The sequence below is a fragment of the Harpia harpyja genome, chromosome 15 (assembly GCF_026419915.1).
Source record: "Harpia harpyja isolate bHarHar1 chromosome 15, bHarHar1 primary haplotype, whole genome shotgun sequence".
In the NCBI taxonomy this organism is placed as follows: Eukaryota; Metazoa; Chordata; class Aves; order Accipitriformes; family Accipitridae; genus Harpia; species Harpia harpyja.
This window is the reverse complement of record NC_068954.1, coordinates 24,480,867-24,502,335: the sequence shown is the minus strand read 5'-3', so window position 1 is coordinate 24,502,335 and position 21,469 is coordinate 24,480,867. Positions and strand designations below refer to the sequence as shown.

The window sequence follows — 21,469 nt, the reverse complement described above, 5'->3', positions numbered from 1 at the left end:
TTGAAGTAAATGCAGATATAAGCAATGATGAGTAAAGATGGCTGACTAAATCTTTATCTCAACAAGTCATCAATTATGATAATAAAAATAAAACTTATACCAACCAGTTAATTAGAACAATTATTTGGAAATTATTGTGTCTGATGTTGACACATCTGTTGATATCTTACTTCCTCTGACAAGAGCTTAAGCATCAGCAGTTCTGTGTTCCATAGTTCCTAATGACACTGGGCTTAATCTGACAAATCTGTTTAAGCAATGATGCCTGCTTCTGTCCAGTTTTGTAATTCCATTTGATCATTTGTTTGTCTACAGCAATTCTGACAGTAACTATGTCACCTATCTCAAACTGTTAAGAGTACTGTTGTCTTGTAAATTGTTCTTTTATTGCTGAGATAATTTTTAATCGCTTGCCAAATGGCCTGAGCTACTACACCTGAGTAGTATAAGCATTTCCATGACAGAATCTTCGTTGCTAGGATTTGTCATGCAATTATTCCAGTTTGATTCACAATTAAATTATCAGGAAAAAGGGGGTTAGCACAAAAAATATATTTTAAAAGAAATTTACACTTGCGTAATCATATATTTGTCTTACTAACTAAATTTCGAGTTCAAAGAAAATGAAATCCATTAAGACATCCCATGTTGAAATAAATAAAAGGACACAAGAATTCAAGATTCCCTTTTAAAGCCTAACCTAATCATTTTGCAGTTCAGTCTCTTGTTTTGCTTTCTGTGATGCTATAAATGTTGCATTGCATGCTCAAAATAACACAGTTTCATGCTAATGAATTAGATGATGGGTAGGAATGCTATGACAGAGTTTCATGCACAGTTTTGTAGCATTGCTATCCATTGTCTAATCCGTGGCCTGGGCAAGGCAGCCTCAGTTTCATCGCGGGTAGCAGTTCTTCATTCCCTTCCTGTGGAATTGAGCAGAAATTAATCTTGTAGGTTACTTTGATGGTTATCTCTAAACTCCTGAGCTTTTGTACTTCAGACTTAATGAAAGAGGCTGCATTAGCATTTGGGTTTCTTTTTTCTTTACCTTCTTGGACAATACAAGACATTTAAATACGTGGTTGATGCTAATTTGCACAGTTCTTGGTCTGTACATTTACCTATATTACATGAGATACTTTTTAGAGAGCATACACTATTTTTTCACATTTGGAAATGTTTGTTAGTCTGAAATCACTGCAAATCCTATGTACAATGTCTCAGCTTTGATATGCCAAAATCCTTCTCAAACCTATTGTGCAAGCATAATGCACTAGACAGGGGAAGCTTGTGCATTGCCTGCAATTTATGAGCCTAACTCATGAAAAGCTTTTATTATTTTTATAACCACGTGGAGTAGGAAAAAATAGAGTGTCTGCAGCACAACACTACAGCAAGTAGCTTATGTGATTATTTACCATAGACATAGCGAACACGATATTGATGAAGGTGATGTGTTTCTTTTCCCGAGCTACAATAGATTACAGGCTAAACAAACTGATAAGAAAAAGAAGCGCCCTTCAGGTGAAAGACAAATCAGGCACAAATCTAACATGTTGCTCACAAGGCTACAGACACACAAATAGTGTGTCATATTCTAAAAAACAGTCTCCTACTGATTTTCAGTGAAGTTTTAAATCAACTTTGAAAATGTAATTTGGGGCCAAATCCCAAATAAGCTCTAAACTGGGATTCTGGAAGATTATTAAATTAAAAACAGAGGCTTAACACAGTGGCTGCCAATATATGGAGGTCTGAAAACTCCCTAGCAATCTGTGGTTTTCCCAGCTGCCCATTCTTCTGGCATGTACCTCTAGTTCCATCTTTTGTGTATAGAGAAGCCTGTTCCACTCCGAGCAGGTGAGATAGTAGGAGATGGGAAATCTGTACAGAGTATTACTCTATAACCCACTGAGTATCATGTAGCTTACTGCTTACAACATATGTGCAAGAACTGAGAAGCAGCCATTAAGATCCTTTCCAGCTTAATGGAATTCAAATCCTCCATCCTGGCTATGCCATTTTAGGCACCTAATTTTTCTTAGTCATTTCTAAAAAGTCTAACTATGGAATTTGGTTTGGTTTAGCACCCTTGAGTCTAAAATGTAGTTATTGCTTTCCCTGCTTTACAGCATATATGTTTTAATTGTGTTCAGCTTCAAGTTTCTGAATTCATCAAGTTTTTTAGAAAATTGCATATGGCAATGTTACATCACAGCATGAACATGGCCCTTCTCATAAGTATGTAAGCTAGATATTAATTGTGTGTCTATATATCAGTGTAAGGGCTGAGAAGAAAAGAACCTGTTATAAAAGAAGAGCAATGACAGCAGAACTGGTGATTTTTAATGTCTGGATTACTTATTAATGCATATAACCTCTATACCCTTTAGATATTTGCACAATACCAAATGAAGCAATAGTAGACTTGTAATTTTCATGCAGTTACAGAACCTCTTGGGGATCTTGAGAAGTAAAACAACTTGGAAAGGAGACAAGTTGAAAAGTTGACAGTCTGTCTAAATGTTCACTTTACTAGATGACACATCAGTGCTTAAATGTCTGGTGTTTTGTTTAATTAGGATTGAGTGTATTTGGCATGATAAAAAGGTTGTTAGTTTCACATACATAAAGTAACATCTGAGGCTGCAAGAACAAAAGTGTAAAAAACATTTTGGTGCTTATAAAACATCTGTGATTGTTTTTAAAATTTATAACTTTGTGTATAAGAAAGGGAGATTAACAGTGAAATGAATATTAAAAGGCATCAGTTCTTCATAATGGGTGCATACTTGACAATCAAAATGGGAAAAAATGTTTGCTGAGATATTATATTGCATAAGTTTTAAGGAGAAAATGAAGATATTCAGAAATTTGTTGGAAAAAAGATACTAATTAATGACAGAGATGGGCTTATGCCTATTTACTCAAAAGAATTATGATTCTTTAACAGAGATGCACTATAGTGATCCATTTTTTAGAGCTGTTACTGTCTGTCAAATAAGAAATAACTTCTCTGAGGTCATGACTATGCTTTCCTTCCCCTGTGGCCAAGTATACATTTAGTAAACTGCACTAATATAGGATGTCAGGTAAATTGTCAGAGTGGTGCCTGGGGAGTGCTTACACAGTACTCATTAGTAGTGACAGCCGTTCCTTTAATTCTTGGATTGATGCTTATAAATTCTGGTGGAAAAAAGTCCACCACTGTTAAAATAACCTGCCATGTCTTTTACTTCATTTAGATAGAGGAACCATCCAAAGGTATGATATGTACTATATTGGAATGGAAACAAGGAGAAAAAAATATGAACAATAAAAAGTTAAACAAAGCTCCTGTGTTTGTAGTGTGTTAATTATCATAACCCATGAATTCTTACATAGAGATGTTTTATGGTTTCTGTGGTTTGTCTAAGTAACCACCTATTTGCTAGAACATGCATAAAACCATTTTACGAATGTGAAATGTTTGTTTCTCATTTTGCTCATTCTTTTTTCAACCTTTCTGTCTCCTGAAAATTTACAACAGGGAAAAAAAAAGTTTTCCAGTTGTACAACTTGGTAACTGTTTCAGTTTTGCAAATGTTTAGTTGCTCTTGCTGTTTCTTATAGTGGTATAATATTTTGGTGTGGACAGAAGCAGTAAATGCAGTTATTAATATGGAAAATGGATTACCTGCACATTATGGTCACAAAGATTGCATAGTGGTGGTAGTGGTGGAGCTCTTTTATCTTATGGAAGCCCTTGGGGTATACCATTTGAAATGAGCTAACAAAATTATTTTCATGAAATATTAATGTTTCCTGGGAATGAAACAGAAAAAATGAAAAAAACCCCAACCACCCCAAAAAATAGAGCAGGAAGGATGGACTGTTATCACTAACACACATCATTTATAGGGGATATGGAGGAGACTGTGCCCCTCTATTCAAAACAATAGAAAGTGATTATCAAGCATAAAGAAATAATATTTTATGTTCTTAGTCTTTTTGGCCTGTAATTTGTAACGCTGTCCTAAAACCCAGGTACTTGAAGTGCTACATACTGTTCAAAATACAGAAAGACGTAGTTACTGCTTTCCCAGAGAGTGTTGGAGAATGGCACAACCAAATATGATAAGTAACAATAACATTAGCTCATCAGCCAACAAAGTGGTAAAAAACAGTTCTAACAATAGCATATATGCTTTTAATAAATTACATCAGTTTTTCTCTGAATGCTCCTCATTGGTCTGATCATGTCTTGCAGACATCAGAGCAAAAGTACATCTTGAAAAGACATCAGATTTACAGTTGAGATGGTTGTTAATCAGTTTAAGAATGAATCAGTTGTCTGATGCATGAGCACACAAGAAAGTATACATAGTTCATATTAGAAAAAAAGACAGTAATTTAATATTGATTTTTTACGTTTTTCAAGGATTATCCCTTGCAGTACCAGAGATGAGCAGAATGGTGTAGTGTAGCAGTTTTTTTAAAGTCTGTGACTGGATTCAAGAAATTTAAACTTGGTTGAAGATGATGAAAGTGGTAGAGGGACTTATTTGTAGATACACACCATTATCATTGATGGTGATTGTGACACTGAGTTTGTGACTTCTTATTTTGGCTTTTGCTCACAATTGTGGTGAGTTCTTTGAAAAAGACATGTTTGGGTGGAGCAGCCTGGAGTGGTAGGAAATAGTGTGATTCAGTGATTTAGGGACAGTAGTCTCCAGAGACGGGACCTTCTTTCCTTGGGAAGACTGCAATGTTTACTGTAGCTGAGGATGTTGAATACCTGAAGCCAGTAGAAGAGACCTGGCACCTTCCACAAATCCATAGTGGTTGTAGATTTGTGTATCCATTTTCTGGATGATTCCTTGCTTTAAGTCATACCATACTGGTTGTTCTCCTCAGTTTAACATTGCTTTTTTAATTAATTTATTTTTTTACAAAGCACAATCCATATCCAAACTCAGGAGACTGAACATAGGTGAGATATTTTGCTTGGATTCAGTTTGAGTGTACTCTAAGAAAGTTGTTGCTTGCCCCTGAAATGGGAACTTCAGGGCTACATAAAACTGCTATTTCATTCAGCCAGCTGGGTAAACATAACATTTGCATGCTGCAGGATATTAAGACTATAAAACAATGTTATTTATATTATGGTACTTACCCTATTGCACAAAAGGCGTCAAAGTGCATAAAGAAATTTGTTTTGATAACCAGAACGTTAAAGTGAGAAAAGGAGTTACTAGCTTTTTTGATGCATTAACCGGACACCCCCCCGCCAAAAAGAAAAAAAAAAAAGAAAAAGAAAAAAAAAGAAGAGGGAAATAAAAAGAAAGAAAAGCTTGTGTTTGTTTCCTCTCAGGCCATACTTTATACTAAGGAAACTGGCAGGAAGCCAACATAATCAAGATGTATCTCAGTGGGCAGATTCTCATAAAAATAAAGAAACAAAATGCCTTCCTGTATTAACTGATGAGTAAATAATATTGCCTCTGGTTGGAATGCTCTTGTAAAAATATTGTGCTTTTAATTATGGAAGTTTACTATCTACACCTTAAAGCTTTTATTTCATCATTCCCTTACAGCTTCTATTGCATCAACCTGTAACGATCCTGGGACACCACAGAATGGCACTAGATACGGAGACAGCAGAGAGCCTGGAGACACTACCACCTTTCAATGTGACCCTGGCTACCAACTTCAAGGACAGGCTAAAATTACATGTGTGCAACTGAATAACCGATTCTTCTGGCAACCTGATCCTCCTACATGCATAGGTAATAAGATGAAATGTTAAGTCTCTGTTTAAGATTAATACAGATCAGATTTCTTGTTCAACTAGTGGGCATATGATGCTCATGCTGGAGTGATGCTCTTTGCAGAACCCAGTTATTTTGTACTTACGGTTACTGACAGCCTCATTCTCAAGATTAACACTATTTTTGGATGTCATTTTCTCACTCTATTTTTTAAACTTCATGCAAGTTTAAAATTGACAAAGGCTAATAGAAATAATTAAATGGAAGAGGTGATTTGGATAAAACAAATCGTGTTGAAATGGTCTTATTAGAATGGTCTTCTATGTAATAATTTAGTTACATAAACTGTAATCCATTATTTATTCTGAAAATTGTCTGAATTTTCTATAGATTAAATACCAATCCTGTGCAGTCCCTGGGAAGCTAAAGATATTTTTTCTGAAGCAGGATGCTTGTTGGGAAAGGTAAACGCAGAGAAGGGGGTCCAAGTGACAACACTGTTGAAAGAATTGAGATATATTTCTATAAAACCAGGAGAGGGTGGGAGATCTTCTTTCTCTGAAACAAGTTTTGATTCTTGGTTCCATAGTCCTATATGGCATAAAGGTTTCTCTGAGTTCCTGGTCAGTAGAAGAATAATTACAGGCTTAGAAGTCTTGCTCAAATGTATTTTAAGGTCATCAGTGTAGTTCTAAAATTCTAAGATTGAGTTATTCAACATCTGTGAAAAATCTGCTGTCCCGATCCAATATCGGGGAGGGTTCTTAAACGATCCCAAGAGCGAGATTAAGACACAAACGAGGTCAGATGCCGTACAACCTTGCAAATTTTATTTCCTATAACAACTGATAATAGCGATAGGACAGAGGGAAAAAGAAAGGAAACAAGAGGCAGACCTAAGCAAGAAAGCAGGAGAGAGATAGCAAGACTAGTTACCACCACCACGAAGCCAGCAACGTCCCGTTGACTCGGCCTCGGTGGAGGAGGTGGAGGGTCCCAGTTCCAAGCGCTGCAGGTGCTCTTCAGTTGCTTTCCGATTGTAGTTGCTCTTCAGGTGTTTGTGGTTTGCAGGCCTTTTGGTTTGCAGTCCACAGTTTGCAGGTTTTCGGTTTGCAGTCCACAGTTTGCAGGTTTTTTGAGAGGGGAGAACGCAGCTCTTTTATTGTCCCAGTCCCCACGATTTCTCCGAAAAGTCCACCCCTTTCCACGGAGCTCATTATTGTACGTGCTGCCCCATGTTCCTCCATGGGCACATGCCCAGGTGCTCTTGGTGGTTTCTTCACCTTGCTTGTGGGCAAGCACAGCTTGGTAGGCACTGCTAGCTTCGGGCAGATATGGTGGTTTCTTCAGGGACGTTTTGTCTCCCTGAGCACGTTCTCCCCAAAGCAACAGGATGTTGAGGCGGGCAAATGGTTGCTTTGCAGCAGCAATGTCGAGACAAACGTTTCCAGCTGACACAGTCTCTTACATCTGCTAGGCATAGTAATTTTTTAAATCTTTATGATTTTGTTGCCTATTGATTTATAATTAAATGAAGACTTATTTTAATAATTGTAAAACCCAGATACAATACATTTTAATAGTGCTGGAATAAGCATAATGCTTTTTCTTTCTCCAAGCCATTTTGGAGAGGCTCTTTCCAAAACGGCAAATCCCCAAACAACTGCAGTCCCTTTGTTTCTCTGAAGTGTTTACAGATATCTCAAAATTACTGGGAAGAATTCAGGATAATGCAGGATAGTGTCTCTAACTCCATATCATCTAGCAGAATTGTAGCAGCATATAATCTGAACATTGTCTTCTGGATACCTTGTGTGCAATGTATAAATAGCAGTATGAAAATGTTTACTAAATATACTGGGATTATTCACAGATTAAAAATATTTAAATAAAAATAAAAAATAAGATATCTGGTGCCTAAAGGTCTAGAAGATTCATGCTCTTTCTGTAAATACCAATTATAATCACTCCATATTTCTTTACAGTCTAGTAAAAAAACCCAAAACACAAAAGAAGGAAATAAAGAAGGAAAGAAAGAGAGAGTACCTTTGGGCAAAAAGTGTATACGTATTGTTATTCTTTCATATACTCAAGGTGACTTTGAATGGGAAAGCAGATTAAAGTAATCTTTACTGTAGACATGACAATATTAGAAACCTTAAGGGTTCTGTAAAGCCATTAGATGTCATTTAAAAAATTTCCATAAAGTCCTTATTTCAGTATGCTGACTTATAAATGAAAAATGATTTACATTTAATAACTGTACTACTCAGTACTCTGAACTTTGTGTGACTTCCATTCCTGATTGTTTAATGTTTTCTGCTCTATTTGTACTTTATAACTTTGATAATGGTTATCTCAGGCTGAATCATCAGCACACATAAGGAACATGTGAAACATTTCCTGGAACTGTTATTTGTGAATAAAACCAAAAAGAAATAAAATTTAAAAAAACAAACAAACAAACAAAAACCAACACAAAACCCCCATACACTGGATCAAAAATAATAAATAAAATACCAAAACTATAGACACAAAAACCCCCAGATACATATATATATACTAAGTGTTTAAATAAACAAACAAATAAATAAATACTGTGGGGGGAAGTTTAGTTTGTTTTCATAAATAACATGAGGGGAATGTGTTCATTACTGTTTTCATTTGGGTTAGGAGCATGGTTTCCAAGTAAATTTTCTTGCTCATGCTGTAGTTCATGATTTTGAATTTTGTTGGAGCTTTTGAATGAAACTAAACTGCAAGATGTGTTCTATGAGTGCATCTGATGTACTCCAACCAGTAGTAAGCATTCAGTCCATTGGACCAGACTAGAAATAGCCTGAAGAAAATCCTTCTTTAAAATGTTAATGCAGACTCCAAATCCTTAGTACCAACTGTTTTGCATTACAAATGTGTTCCTATCAGTCTGCATGACTTGGTAATGTAGATGAAGCCTGTGTTGACTACTGTGCTTCTTAGTTAGATTTCTATGTGATTATCATCTTTGGAAGTTGGATTCCTTATCTGTTTAAAAGTAAATTCAATTTATGGTAACTAAATGAATGCATCTGATTTTTGATTTGGGTAATAACCTTTACTGAGTGAATCAAACTGTTTTGTGTTACACCTACAGTCAAAAGAAACTGCATCCTGAATCCTGCTATTGAGCTTTCCCAGTTCTTAAAGTACTTCCAGTGCATAAGAAATACTTCATCTTGATAGAGATGTGATTAAGTAACAGCGAGAATATACAGGACTTCCTATATAAATTCATATTTTTATTTCTTTAGAAAGAGCTTTTCTTGTGGTTCTTTTGAATAGGAACAAAGCTCACTTTTTTAAGGAAAATACAAAAATGTTTGCTAGCTGGAATTGGGAAAGTTCTATTTTTTTTTTTTTAATTATTATTATTTTTGGTAAATGTAGAAGTCAATTTACTCCTATTTAACGGCTAATATGTGCTTGTGAATTTAACTCGTGACCATATTCCTATTTCTTTTTACATTGTGACAGCTGCATGTGGAGGAAACCTGACAGGCCCAGCAGGAGTTATTTTATCACCTAACTATCCACAGCCTTATCCTCCTGGAAAAGAATGTGACTGGAGAATAAAAGTAAACCCTGACTTTGTCATTGCCTTGATATTCAAAAGGTACCATTTCTAGATGAATGCCTCTGTTTAAAAGGATTTTAAATGTCACATCTAAAAATGGCATCATTTATCACTTCTTAAAGCTTCTAATTATATTCTCTGGCTAAGTCCTGGAGCATACATCTAACACGTGCTATATCATTGCTTCCAAATAACATAAAATAATGTAGTTATATGGCACTTTTGATATCAAATATATTCCTGAGAAACAAAACTTTCTGTGACCTGTGAAATAAAAATCTTTGAAAAACAATGTAAATTTGTAGAAATGCTTGGTTTACGTTGTTGCACCTTATAGTAGAGTCTTGAACTGTAGTGGAAACTCTAACTCAGTTTTTAAAGATTTTTTACAAATATGGTCTAAATACACTTCACTTGGAGTGCCTAGATCAGGAAAAAAAAATTGGTCTACTTAGTCAAGACATAAAAGACATCTAGATAATGTTGTCTCATAATTTTAAAAAAAGTTTTACTTAGTGTTCCATCATCAACCTATATTTGTTGCATGGATTTTTAACACAAATTGAAGTTCAGGGATATAGTCATATTCATGTGTTCAATTTATCATTTCTATTTGAATCAGGTCTGTATAATCATCTTGCTTGCTATATCTATGGATGCAAATGCAAATTTTTTTCTTTTTTTGATTCTCTGTCCTAAGTGTGATTTTTAAGCTAAGAATGGTAACATTGCTGTTGACTTCAGTGGGATGGTGATCAATTCTGATTCTTTTAGAAAGAGATGATGGCATGTTCAGAACTTTGTTGTGTAATATTTGAACCCTTTTTTTTTAAAAAAAACCACCACCAACAACAACAAACAACCCAACACCAAAACAAAAAAACCCCAAACAATTTCTTTCACTGACTGATTGAAATGTGTTTTCTAATAAAATATTGATACACAAGAAATTAAAGAATTAAAGCCTAAGGTACTTGAAATTATATAATCAGGAATATGATAATTCTGTTCTTGCGGTATTTGATCAAATAGCATTAAGGGATAAGAATAGTCCTCCACTAACTACACTCTTGAAGATGTCACATGATAGGTGTGGTAAGCACCATATTTCTGTGGACTGCCTAAATTACCAGCTCAAATGCTCCATTTCAAGTAAGATGAAAGAAACTTACTGAGTATTCAGGTTTGTTTGTGAATTCCATTTTAAGGAATACAAGTATGAGCAATATAATGGAATTTGCAGTTTATGCTATACTTCCAGTACATTTTATAAATAATTGCAGTCCATTAATACACACTGGACTGCCTGTCTTTCCTAAATTTGATACTCTGTGCTAGAAGTTCTTAAATTCGCCAGACAGAAATCTTCCTTAGAAATCTGAAAGAAAAGGTTATGCTATGGCTTCCCAGGTTTTTGGTACTACATTTTACAACATTATCTGATGTTGGAGAATATTCTTGGAAACTCATCCATTTCTGACTGATAGTATTATAGGGCATTTAAGGTGTAGATTGTGGGGTTGTTAATTTTGGAAATATTTTTAGAAAACTGAAAAAAAAAAAGAAAATTGGAATAAAAATTAAGAAGGAGGGGAGAACCAACACTGTTATCTGTATACATATGGGTATCGAACAGACCAAATGGAAAACTTTGTCTGCTTTTCTTTTTTAATAAATACTGTATTTTTAATATAAATGAACCATAAGAGTAATATGGATTAATATTTAACAAAAAGTTTGCAAATACATGCAGGTAACTTTGTAACAGAGAAGTAAATTGACATAGTTTTACAAATATATTTAATGTTAGAACACAAAAAACTTAATGCACTATCACAAACCCCCTCTGATTTATATGAAATGTCAGTGCTGAAATAACTCCATCTCTGCAATTCTTTCAATAACTTCCTTGATTTTTAGACTAGACTAGACTATTTCTGCTGGAAGGGACCTACAGTGATCATTTAGTCCAACTGCCTGACCAATTCAGGGCTGACCAAGAGTTAAAGCATGGTATTAAGGACATTGTCCAAATGCCTCTTAAACACTGACAGGCTTGGGGCATCGACCACCTCTCTAGGAAGCCTGTTCCAGTGTTTGACCGCCCTCTCAGCAAAGAAATGCTTCCTAATGTTCAGTCTGAACCTCCTGTGGCTCAACTTTGAACCATTCCCACACATCTTACCACTGGATCCCAGGGAGAAGAGCTCAGCACCTCCCTCTCCACTTCCCCTCCTCAGGAAGCTGTAGAGAGCAATGAGGTTGCCCCTCAGCCTCCTTTTCTCCAAAGTAGACAAGCCCAAAGTCCTTAGCTGCTCCCCATAGGACATTCCTTCCAGCCCTCTCACCAGCTGTGTTGCCCTCCTCTGGATACACTCAAGGACCTTCACATCTTTCTGAAACTGAGGGGCCCAGAACTGCACACAGTACTCCAGGTGAGGCCGCACCAACACTGAATATAGCAGGATAATCCCATCTTTTGACCGGCTCGTTATACTGTGTTTGATGCACCCTAGGATGGGGTTTGCCCTCTTGGCTGCCAGGACACACTGCTGACTCATACTGAGTTTGCTGCCGACCAGCACGCTCAGATCCCTTTCTGCAGGGCTGCTCTCCAGCCACTCCTCTCCCAGTCTGTACTTGTGCCTGGCATTACTCCGTCCCAGGTGCAGAATCCGGTATTTTGACTTGTTACATTTCATCTCATTAATGACTGCCCAGTGCTCCAATCAATCTAGATCCCTCTGCAAGACATCTCTTCCCTGAAGAGAGTCAACAGCACCTGCCAGTTTTGTATCATCAGCAAACTTGGTAATGGTGCATTCAGCTCCTGCATCCAGATCGTTAATAAATACACTGAGCAGTACTGGCCTTAGAACTGAACACTGAGGAACATTGCTGGTGACAAGTCACCAGCCAGATGTAGCGCCATTCGCTACAACCCTTTGAGCTCTGCCCTTCAGTCACTTCTTCACCCAGCACACCATGAACCCGCTCATCCTGCAGTTGGACAACTTGTCCAGAAGGGTGTTGTGAGGAACAGTATCAAAACCTTACTAAAATCCAGAAAAACTATATCCACTGCCTTCCCTTCATCCACTAGGTGGGTGACCTTATAGTAGAAGGATATCAAATTAGTTAAACAGGACTTTCCTTTTGTGAACACGTTGACTGTGCCTGATGGTTGCATTGTTCTTTAAATGCCTTTCAGTAGCACCCAGTATAATCTTCTCGACAATTTTTCCAGGAACTGAGGTTAGACTGACAGGTCTGTAGTTCCCTGGGTCTTCCCTCACACCCTTCTTGTAAACTGCAGTAATACTGGCTAGCTTCCAGTCAGCAGGGGCCTGCCCAGACCCCCAAGACCTTTGATAGATGATCGAGGGGGGTAATGTTTCTTTGACATCTGCAAAATCTACTTTCTTAACATACCATTTTCTGTTTATTTTATCTAACATTTTTCATTCTTAGGCAGTAGGTTACAGCTAAGACCTGTACTATTCTCAGGGAACTGGCTTTGAGAAGACAGCACTGTCTGCATAGGATAAGAGTGCCTGTGTTTTTATCTTTATGTTGTCTCAGAATTCATCTCAATTAAATTCCTCTGAAAGACATTCCGTTCGTATTATCTTCATAATTGCTTTGTATAAACATATAAATGTCATCAAATATGCATAGCATAGATGGTTTAGTGAGAATAATAATTCACTTTATCATAATTCCCTGATATAATTTGGGTATGAACAAAGGCAAGTTCCAGGATAGTGGTCTTTCTGTATGAAAGCGTCTTGTTCCTAAAGTGGTAAATTTGTGCTTGTAATGGGTGGATTTAATATCGTCAAGTTTAGCCAACTAAAAGCTGGACTTTTAATTTAAGCTACTTGTCTGGATCATGGTCACTGGTAAGAGGCAGCCTTTCTGCAGCAGGTGATTCATTCCATCTTGAGAAAGGTGTTTAGGATAGGTGGGAGGATATGCTTCTTTTTCATTGACTGTAGACAGAGTCTGCATGATGGCCTGATAGTAGATCTTTTGGAAAGCTGAAGGTGTTCAAATCAATGGTAAAGAGAACTCCATTGAAAGTTGGTAAATTTTCACTGTGAATCATATTTAAAAAGACTTTTATTTCTTGAGAAGAAAATGTGTTAGGCAGAAGACTGCAGCCATAGTCACAGTAGTGTTTAACTCATGAAAAAGAAATGAAGACTTAATTCTCTTTTTCCTTTATTTTCAGTTTCAGTATGGAACCCAGTTATGATTTTCTACATATTTATGAAGGGGAAGATTCCAACAGTCCTCTAATTGGGAGTTTTCAAGGCTCACAGGCTCCTGAAAGAATAGAGAGCAGTGGTAACAGTCTGTTTCTGGCTTTTCGCAGTGATGCTTCTGTTGGAATGTCAGGATTTGCCATTGACTATAAAGGTACTGTTCTCACCATAATCTATGGAAAGATAAAGGGAAATAAATGTCATTTAGTATTTATTGAGACTCAAATCTGTTTACTTCTAGATGTACTCATACTGAACTGCCAAATACCTCTTTGCATCGATGTAGGTTTTCAAAACTATTTTCTGTAAATGTGTGGAGGAACACAGAAATCCTCTTTCATAAAATCTCTCTCACATTACTTACGCACGTTTTCATCTTCCAGAAAAAAAAGTAGAGATAGAAGACGCACATCACAAGTAGCATTTGAAAAAGAGTTGTAGAATAATGGAATTGTCTTACCCAATTAGGATACATGACTGCTGCTGCTTCCTTGCTGATACATACCAATACATTTTCCTTTCCACTTTGTTGTTGAATCTACATATGCATTTTTTAATAACTACTGCAGGACAATATTTGCATTTTTTGGGGGGTATCTATTACAAGCCAGAGAATGGGTTATGCTGACTGTTTATTAAAGACAGACACACACTCGCTTCAAATGCTGGTTTCTTTTCTGGTCGCAGATGCTGTCTCTGGCTTGATTGTCATCTCTGCTGAGATTTATCAAGCTGTTTTTCATTAGCAGAGGTGCTGCCTCAGTTTTTTATTCTTGACATGGAAGCAAACTACATTAATGTACATGTCAGAAATGAAGGAACAAAAATATCTAAAGAGTATAGAAATAACATACCAATAAAAGAGAGGGAGGTTAAAAAGAACTATTAAATCATTTTTATATTTAGTCTTCATCTTTCATTCAGCATTATGCATTATTCTCCACAATGGCAAGGCTTTTCTTCCCAAAGTAATTGTCATATTTCCATAGATGAAATCTTAGTCTGTTTGTTCCTATCTAAACTTGAAACAAAATATAAATAAAATGGGAAAACAGTTTGTTCCAGGAAGTCTTGTTGGCCTGCAAGGGAAGAAAATGACAAGTTGAGCAGAAGATAAAGAGAGAAAGATGCCAGTTGAAAATGAGCATACACATTTTCGCTACGTGTATTTTTTTTGTTCTCAACATAGTCTGATACGTGTGCATCTATGCAATGGGAAGTTAAATGAAGTAATAAGAAAATAAAAATATAACATAGAAGAGCAGAACAGTATATTTTTAAAAGTTATTATATTCAATGGGCACTGTATTTGTGCCTAAGAATTCAATATCTTATTAAGTACATTATTTAATATTTTATATAAAATTAATAGAATCATAGATTCATAGAATGGTTTGGGTTGGAAGGGACCTTTAAAGATCATCTAGTTCCAACTCCCCTGCCATGGGCAGGGACACCTTCAGCTACATCAGGTTGCTCAAAGCCCCATCCAACCTGGCCGTGAACACTTCCAGGGATGGGGCATCCACAACCTGTCTGGGCAACCTCTTCCAGTGCCTCATCACCCTCACAGTGAAGAACTTCTTCCTTACATCTAATCTAAGTCTACCCTCATTCAGTTTAAAGCCATTACCCCTTGTCCTATCACTACATGTCCTTGTAAAAAGTCCCTCTCCAGCTTTCTTGTAGGCCCCCTTTGGGTACTGGAAGGCTGCTATAAGGTGTCCCTGGAGCCTTCTCTTCTCCAGGCTGAACAAACCCAACTCTCTCAGCCTGTCTTCATCGGAGAGGTGCTCCATCCCTCTGATCACCTTCATGACCCTCTTCTGGACTCGCTCCAACAGGTCCATGTCCTTCTTCTGTTGGGGGCCCCAGAGCTGAACGCCCTACTCCAGGTGGGATCTCACGAGAGCGGAGTTGTTGTGGTTTAACCCCACCATGGTTACCGCTTGGGTAACCCCATGGTTACCCCACCAAGGCACCATGCAGCCGCTTGCTCACGTCCCCCTCCCCAGCCCCAGTGGGACAGGGAGGACAATCAAGAGGAAAAAAAAAAAAGAAATAAAACTCAAGAAAAACAGGTGGTGCACAATGCAATTGCTCACCGCCTGCTGACCAATGCCCAGCCAGTCCCCAAGCACCGATCCGCCCCTCCCAGCCAACTCCCCCCAGTTTATATATGGAGCATGACATTCTATGCTATGGAATATCCCTTTGACTAGTTCGGGTTAGCTGTCCTGGCCATGCTCCCTCCCAGTTTCTTGTGCACCTCTTCACTGGCAGAGCATGGGAAACTGAAAAATCCTTGAATTAGGATAAGCACTACTTGGCAACAACCAAAACATCAGTGTGTTATCAACATTATTATCATAGTAAATCCAAAATATAGCACTGTACCAGCTACTAGGAAGAAAATTAGCTCTGTCCCAGCCAAAACCAGGACAGGAGTAGAAGGGGAGAATCACCTCCCTCGACCTGCTGGTCACACTTCTTTTGATGCAGCCCAGGATACGGTTGGCTTTCTGGACTGGAAAGGCACATTGCAGGGTCATGGTGAGCTTCTCGTCAACACCCCCAAGTCCTTCTCCGCAGGGCTGCTCTCAATCCACTCATTGCCCAGCCTGTATTTGTGCTTGGGATTGCCCTGACCCACGTGCAGGACCTTGCACTTGGCCTTGTTGAACTTCATGAGGTTTTCATGGGTCCACCTCTCAAGGTCCCTCTGGATGGCATCCCTTTCCTCCAGTGTGTTGACCACACCACACAATTTGGTGTTGTCAGCAAACTTGCTGAGGGTGCACTCAATCCCACTGTCCATGTTGCCAACAAAGATGTTAAACAGCGCCGGTCCCAATACCACCCCCTGAGTAACGCCACTCATCACTGGTCTCCGTTCAGACATCGAGCTGTTGACCGCAACGCTTTGAGTACGACCATCCAGCCAATTCCTTATCCACCAAGTGGTCCATCCATCAAATCCATGTCTCTCCAATTTAGAGACAAGAATGTTGTGCGGGACAGTGTCAAATGCTTTGCACAAGTCCAGGTAGATGACGTCAGTTGCTCTTCCCTTATCCACCAACACTGTAACCCTGTTGTAAAAGGCCACGAAATTTGTGAGGCATGATTTGCACTTAGTGAAGCATGTTGGCTGTCACCAGTCACCTCCTTATTTTCCATGTGCCTTAGCATAGTTTCCAGGAAGATGTGCTCCATGATCTTGCTGGGCACAGAGGTGAGACTGACTGGCCTGTAGTTCCCTGTGTCTTCCTTTTTTCCCAGCCTTCTCACCACCTCCTCTAGCTCAACCACCTGCTGCAGGAGGTCCTCCACCTGGGCACACCTTTTGCAGGCAGCTCTGCTGCCCGTCCCTGCCCCAGGAGAAAGGTCTCGGCCCTTCCTGAGGTCTGAGGTCCGCACTGCAGCCTCTCCCTTCGGCAGCTCCATCTGGGGGAAGGCATCGCCCACCGCTGGGGTAGCAGGTGCAGACCCCCCCGCCGGAGCTGCAGCCTGTGCCCTCAGACGAGTGCCCACCGTTCTGCCTTGAGGCTCAGGTAGGGTGAGCACCCTTGGCCTGCGCAGATGGTGACAGAACGGTGGCTGGGTTCTGTGCACCAAAAGCCTCTCCGCTCGGGCAGTGGAATGCTCCTCCTTCGAAGAGGCGCCCTCCCGCGCCGCACCCTGCATACCCGCTCTGGTCGCCGGCGCTTCCGCAGGCTGCCCTTGGTGGGAGTGGGGGTGGGCGCCATTACGCCTGGCCCTGCCCACGCCGCCTCAGCCACTCTCCCTCTGGAGAGCTGCTGGCTCCTGGCGGGCTTCCACACGCCCCCGGGGCTTCCGTGCTCCCCTGAGGTTTCTGTGGCTGTGGACCACCCACCCCCCCTTATGCCCCAGTGGTCCACTTCGCTGCGGAACGTGCCTGAGGCGGAGCTGATCGCCTCGGTGATCTTTACGTTTGTGATCATGGACATCTAGTTTTGTTTTTTGGTAATATTCCTTGAGTATTTCATTAAAATGCCTGTTTTATTAACATTTAATAAGGGAAGGAGGACATGCTGTAAACTTCAACTATGAATTTGACTTTGGAATTTTTTAATACAAAATCTTTGCTTCCTGTAATGAACTTCTATTTGTTAGGTGCGTCATTCCCTCCTAAAGAGTTCACATATTTAGGAAAATATTACTTAGAGAAGTAATATTACACAATGTTTTCATAGATTTTGAAATGACTGAGTTGTGTGTGAGCCTTTTGTAGAAAAAAGTATTGCATAGTCACCGACATTATAGTAATACTAATATTTTATTTTCATTTATTTAGTTATAAAGAATGTTCTGTGCCTAAATCCTTCCTATTTGAAGATCATCTCAATCATATTCTTGAAACAAAGTAATTACTAATATGAATTATTTCTCCCATCACTTTTCTTTGTATTTTAACTTGCCAAAGATGGTGAATGAATTGCTAGTCTTGTTAACATCGCTGCCTGTACTCACTTCGACTTAAAGATTTTGTACCTATTAGCTCATGCCAGAAAATAACTGGTGTGCTTATTTTGTCAGCCTTCAAGCTTCAGTTATTATTAGATCTTCTTAACTATGAAGCATGAAATAACAATATGTTTTTAATGTGTAAATTATTCCATTGTATGGCAGCTTTCTAACCAGAAGTTATTGAGTACTGGTGACTTGGTTAAAAAACATAATAGTGTTAAGTAGTGAGTTCTAGAAACGGTAGTTTTTCTTCTACATTACTAAACTTTATTGGAGTCATTCAGTTTTTGGAGAGTTCTGCTAACAAAAGGTAGGAAGAAAATGCTGCTGCTTAGATCCTCTCAGTATAATTTCCTTGGTCAGCTAACCAATGTAATGCAAACATCCATGGTCTTGTAGTAAACATACAGAAACAAGAAAAATATTTTTATAAGCTGTTGAAAATGTAAACTACTTTAATTCATTTTAACAGAAAAGCCACGGGAAGCTTGTTTTGATCCTGGAAACATCATGAATGGGACAAGAATCGGAACAGACTTTAAGCTTGGTTCAACTATTACTTACCAGTGTGATTCTGGATATAAGATTATTGATCCTTCAACTATAACTTGTGTAATTGGTGCAGATGGAAAGCCAGCATGGAACAGAGCATTGCCATCTTGTAATGGTATGTACCGTTTTCTTACCATTTCCCTTGTCCCCCCAGTGAATTCAGAGTTTCTCAGTCCCTGAGGCTATAGTATTTCTACGCATGTAACTTGTATTAAAAAAAATTGAAGTTAAAAAATGAAAATTATGACAATACGAGTTTTGGACTATAGCTTAGTCACTAATGTATTGTTTTAAGTATTTAAAAATGTCTTTAAATTCTGAAATCAACAATATTGTTATGTTCATAATAATGATTACAACGTAATATGTAAGTTTCCATGGTTTCCCCTTTACATCAATTTTAGTGGAAGGCTTTGTGATCTGTATGAGGATCCATATAAAATAGACTAAATAATAATTATGAAGGATTACTGGCCTATCTGTTGTGTCTTTTTATTCTCCTTGTATTGTCTCTTGCCAGTTTATTTCTTAGACTGCAAGTAGGGGTAGTCCTTTCAACAAAATGGAGCTTCAATATATGACTGATTTGTAATAATAGGGATTTATCTGTGCTCCCACATAGTCTCAAGATGTACTGTTTTCATGTATTACCTTCCCAGTGATAGTAATTTAGAACTGTATTTTAAAAGGATATAACAACTTAAGCTATGCAAATACTATTTGAATTGTGCTCAGAGTAAGGAGTGGGGCTGGAAATAGGTTAAGTTGTTAGATTTAAGTTGTTAGACTATTTCCACGCATGATTTTGATCCAGACCTTATAGCACTCTTTAAAATTTCTTTGTCACAGTGCAGGAGTAAGCATGGGACAGAGGCTGTTCTTGGTAGGCCACCCACATTTATTTCTGAAAGTGAGAGTAGTAGTACTAGTACTATTACACGTATTTGCTGTGGCCAATCATGCTGTTTGGTGTCAAGGCCAAAGAATAGGTTCTTGTAGTGTTTAGTGTCCAGTGTAGCCATAGCCTAAGTCTATGTCTGTACTCCTAAAGAAAAAAGGCATGGGAAGCTGATACAGTGGGTTGCTGATTATCCATACTGCTTAATTGCTATTTCTCTGTATGACTTCAGCTATGAAAACATCACTCTACTAGACTTCAGTACAAGTCCCACATTATTTCAGGCACTTTGGATTGTAATCCCTGCCCTGACACACACACAAAACCACACAAAATAAGAATCATAGACTCCTTTAGGTTGGAAAAGACCCTTAAGATCATTGATTCCAACCATTAACCTAACACTGCCAAGTCCACCACTAAACCATGTCCCGAAGTGCTACATCAACATGTCTTTTAAATACCTCCAGGGATGGTGACTCAACCACTTCCCTGGGTAGCCTGTTCCAATGCCTGACAACCCTTTCAGTGAAGAAATTTCTCCTAATATCCAATCTAAACCTCTCCTGGTGCAACTTGAGGCCATTTCATCTCATCCTATCACTTGTTACTTTGGAGAAGAGACTGACACCCACCTGGCTACAACCCCCTTTCAGGTAGTTGTGGAGAGCGATAAGGTCTCCCCTCAGCCTCTTTTTCTCCAGACTAAACAACCCCAGTTCCCTCAGCTGCTCCCCATAGTACTTGTTCTCCAGACCTTTCACCATCTTTGTTGCCCTTCTTTGGACATGCTGCAGCACCTCAATGTCTTTCTTGTAGCGAGGAGCCCAAAAGTGAACACAGTATTTGAGGTTTGGTCTCACCAGTGCAAATATATACCTGTACATACACACACAGAGGCACACATACACATTTTTATTTATATATATATATACACACACACACACACACGCACACATACATATGCACACATATGTATATATCATTTAAACTCCTCTTTCAGAGGTGGGCAGAATATCCACAGAATTATAGGTTATGCCAATTTAAAGAAAGGTATGGAGATTGTAGAACCACTCTGTGAAGAAAACCAGTAATTTACCAATGAAATAGAGAACCCAGAATAATTCAAAAGTATGCATCATTTATTTCCAAGCCTTTCAGATTAGAGCAACAGGTCGATAGCTGCATGCTAAACAGATTTTCCCACAAAAAGTGAATTTACTCTAGACACATTTCTATTATTTATAACATTACTGTTATATACCTATCATTATTATATATGCTTATTTTTGTATGCACCTGTTACTATTGTTGTTGGTTTGTTTTCATTTTTATTATTATTAGTTTGAATCACAGGGTATTAAAGTATCAATTTGTATAGATTTTAATTTAACACCTGCAAGTGTGGCCCTGAGAGCACAGATGGGTCTTAATTGCCCTGACTAGCTTCAGCTGGGATCTCCACTTACAGCCCCAGTCCAAAGGCCCAGGAGTTCTATTTAAACTCAGCCCTGTAGCCCTTCACTCCCTGTCTGAATTATGTTATATGTGCTTGTTTAAAGTTCTCTTTCTGCCCCTGCCTCCTGGATGGTCCTCAACCTACACTGTAGTTAGCTATCTCCTGGATGGACCCCTGTACATATTATCACTGAAGTTGGAAGGGACCTCTGGAGATCACCTACTCCAACCTCCTTGCTCAAGCAGGGTCACCTAGAAGAGACTGCCTAGGACTGTGTCCAACTGGGTTTTCAATATCCCCATGGATGGAGACTCCACAACCTTTCTGGGCAACCTGTGCCAGTGTTTGACTACCCTCACAGCAGTAAAGTGTTTTCTCGTGTTTAGAATGGAATGTCATTTTAATTCATGATCATTGCCTCTTGTTCTGTGA

The 21,469-nt window shown here is 38.5% G+C and overlaps 1 protein-coding gene across 1 annotated transcript in view; it reads left to right on the top strand.

The window, feature by feature from the left end:
- The window catches only part of CSMD1 (CUB and Sushi multiple domains 1), a 1,244,186-nt gene that overhangs the window by 1,007,442 nt on the left and 215,275 nt on the right, over nucleotides 1–21,469 (top strand). Inside the window, exons 27-30 of the mRNA XM_052809685.1 lie at nucleotides 5,583–5,774; nucleotides 9,270–9,408; nucleotides 13,604–13,791; nucleotides 18,601–18,795. Coding sequence (XP_052665645.1) covers nucleotides 5,583–5,774; nucleotides 9,270–9,408; nucleotides 13,604–13,791; nucleotides 18,601–18,795 — 714 coding nt within the window. The remainder of the gene's footprint in view (nucleotides 1–5,582; nucleotides 5,775–9,269; nucleotides 9,409–13,603; nucleotides 13,792–18,600; nucleotides 18,796–21,469) is intronic.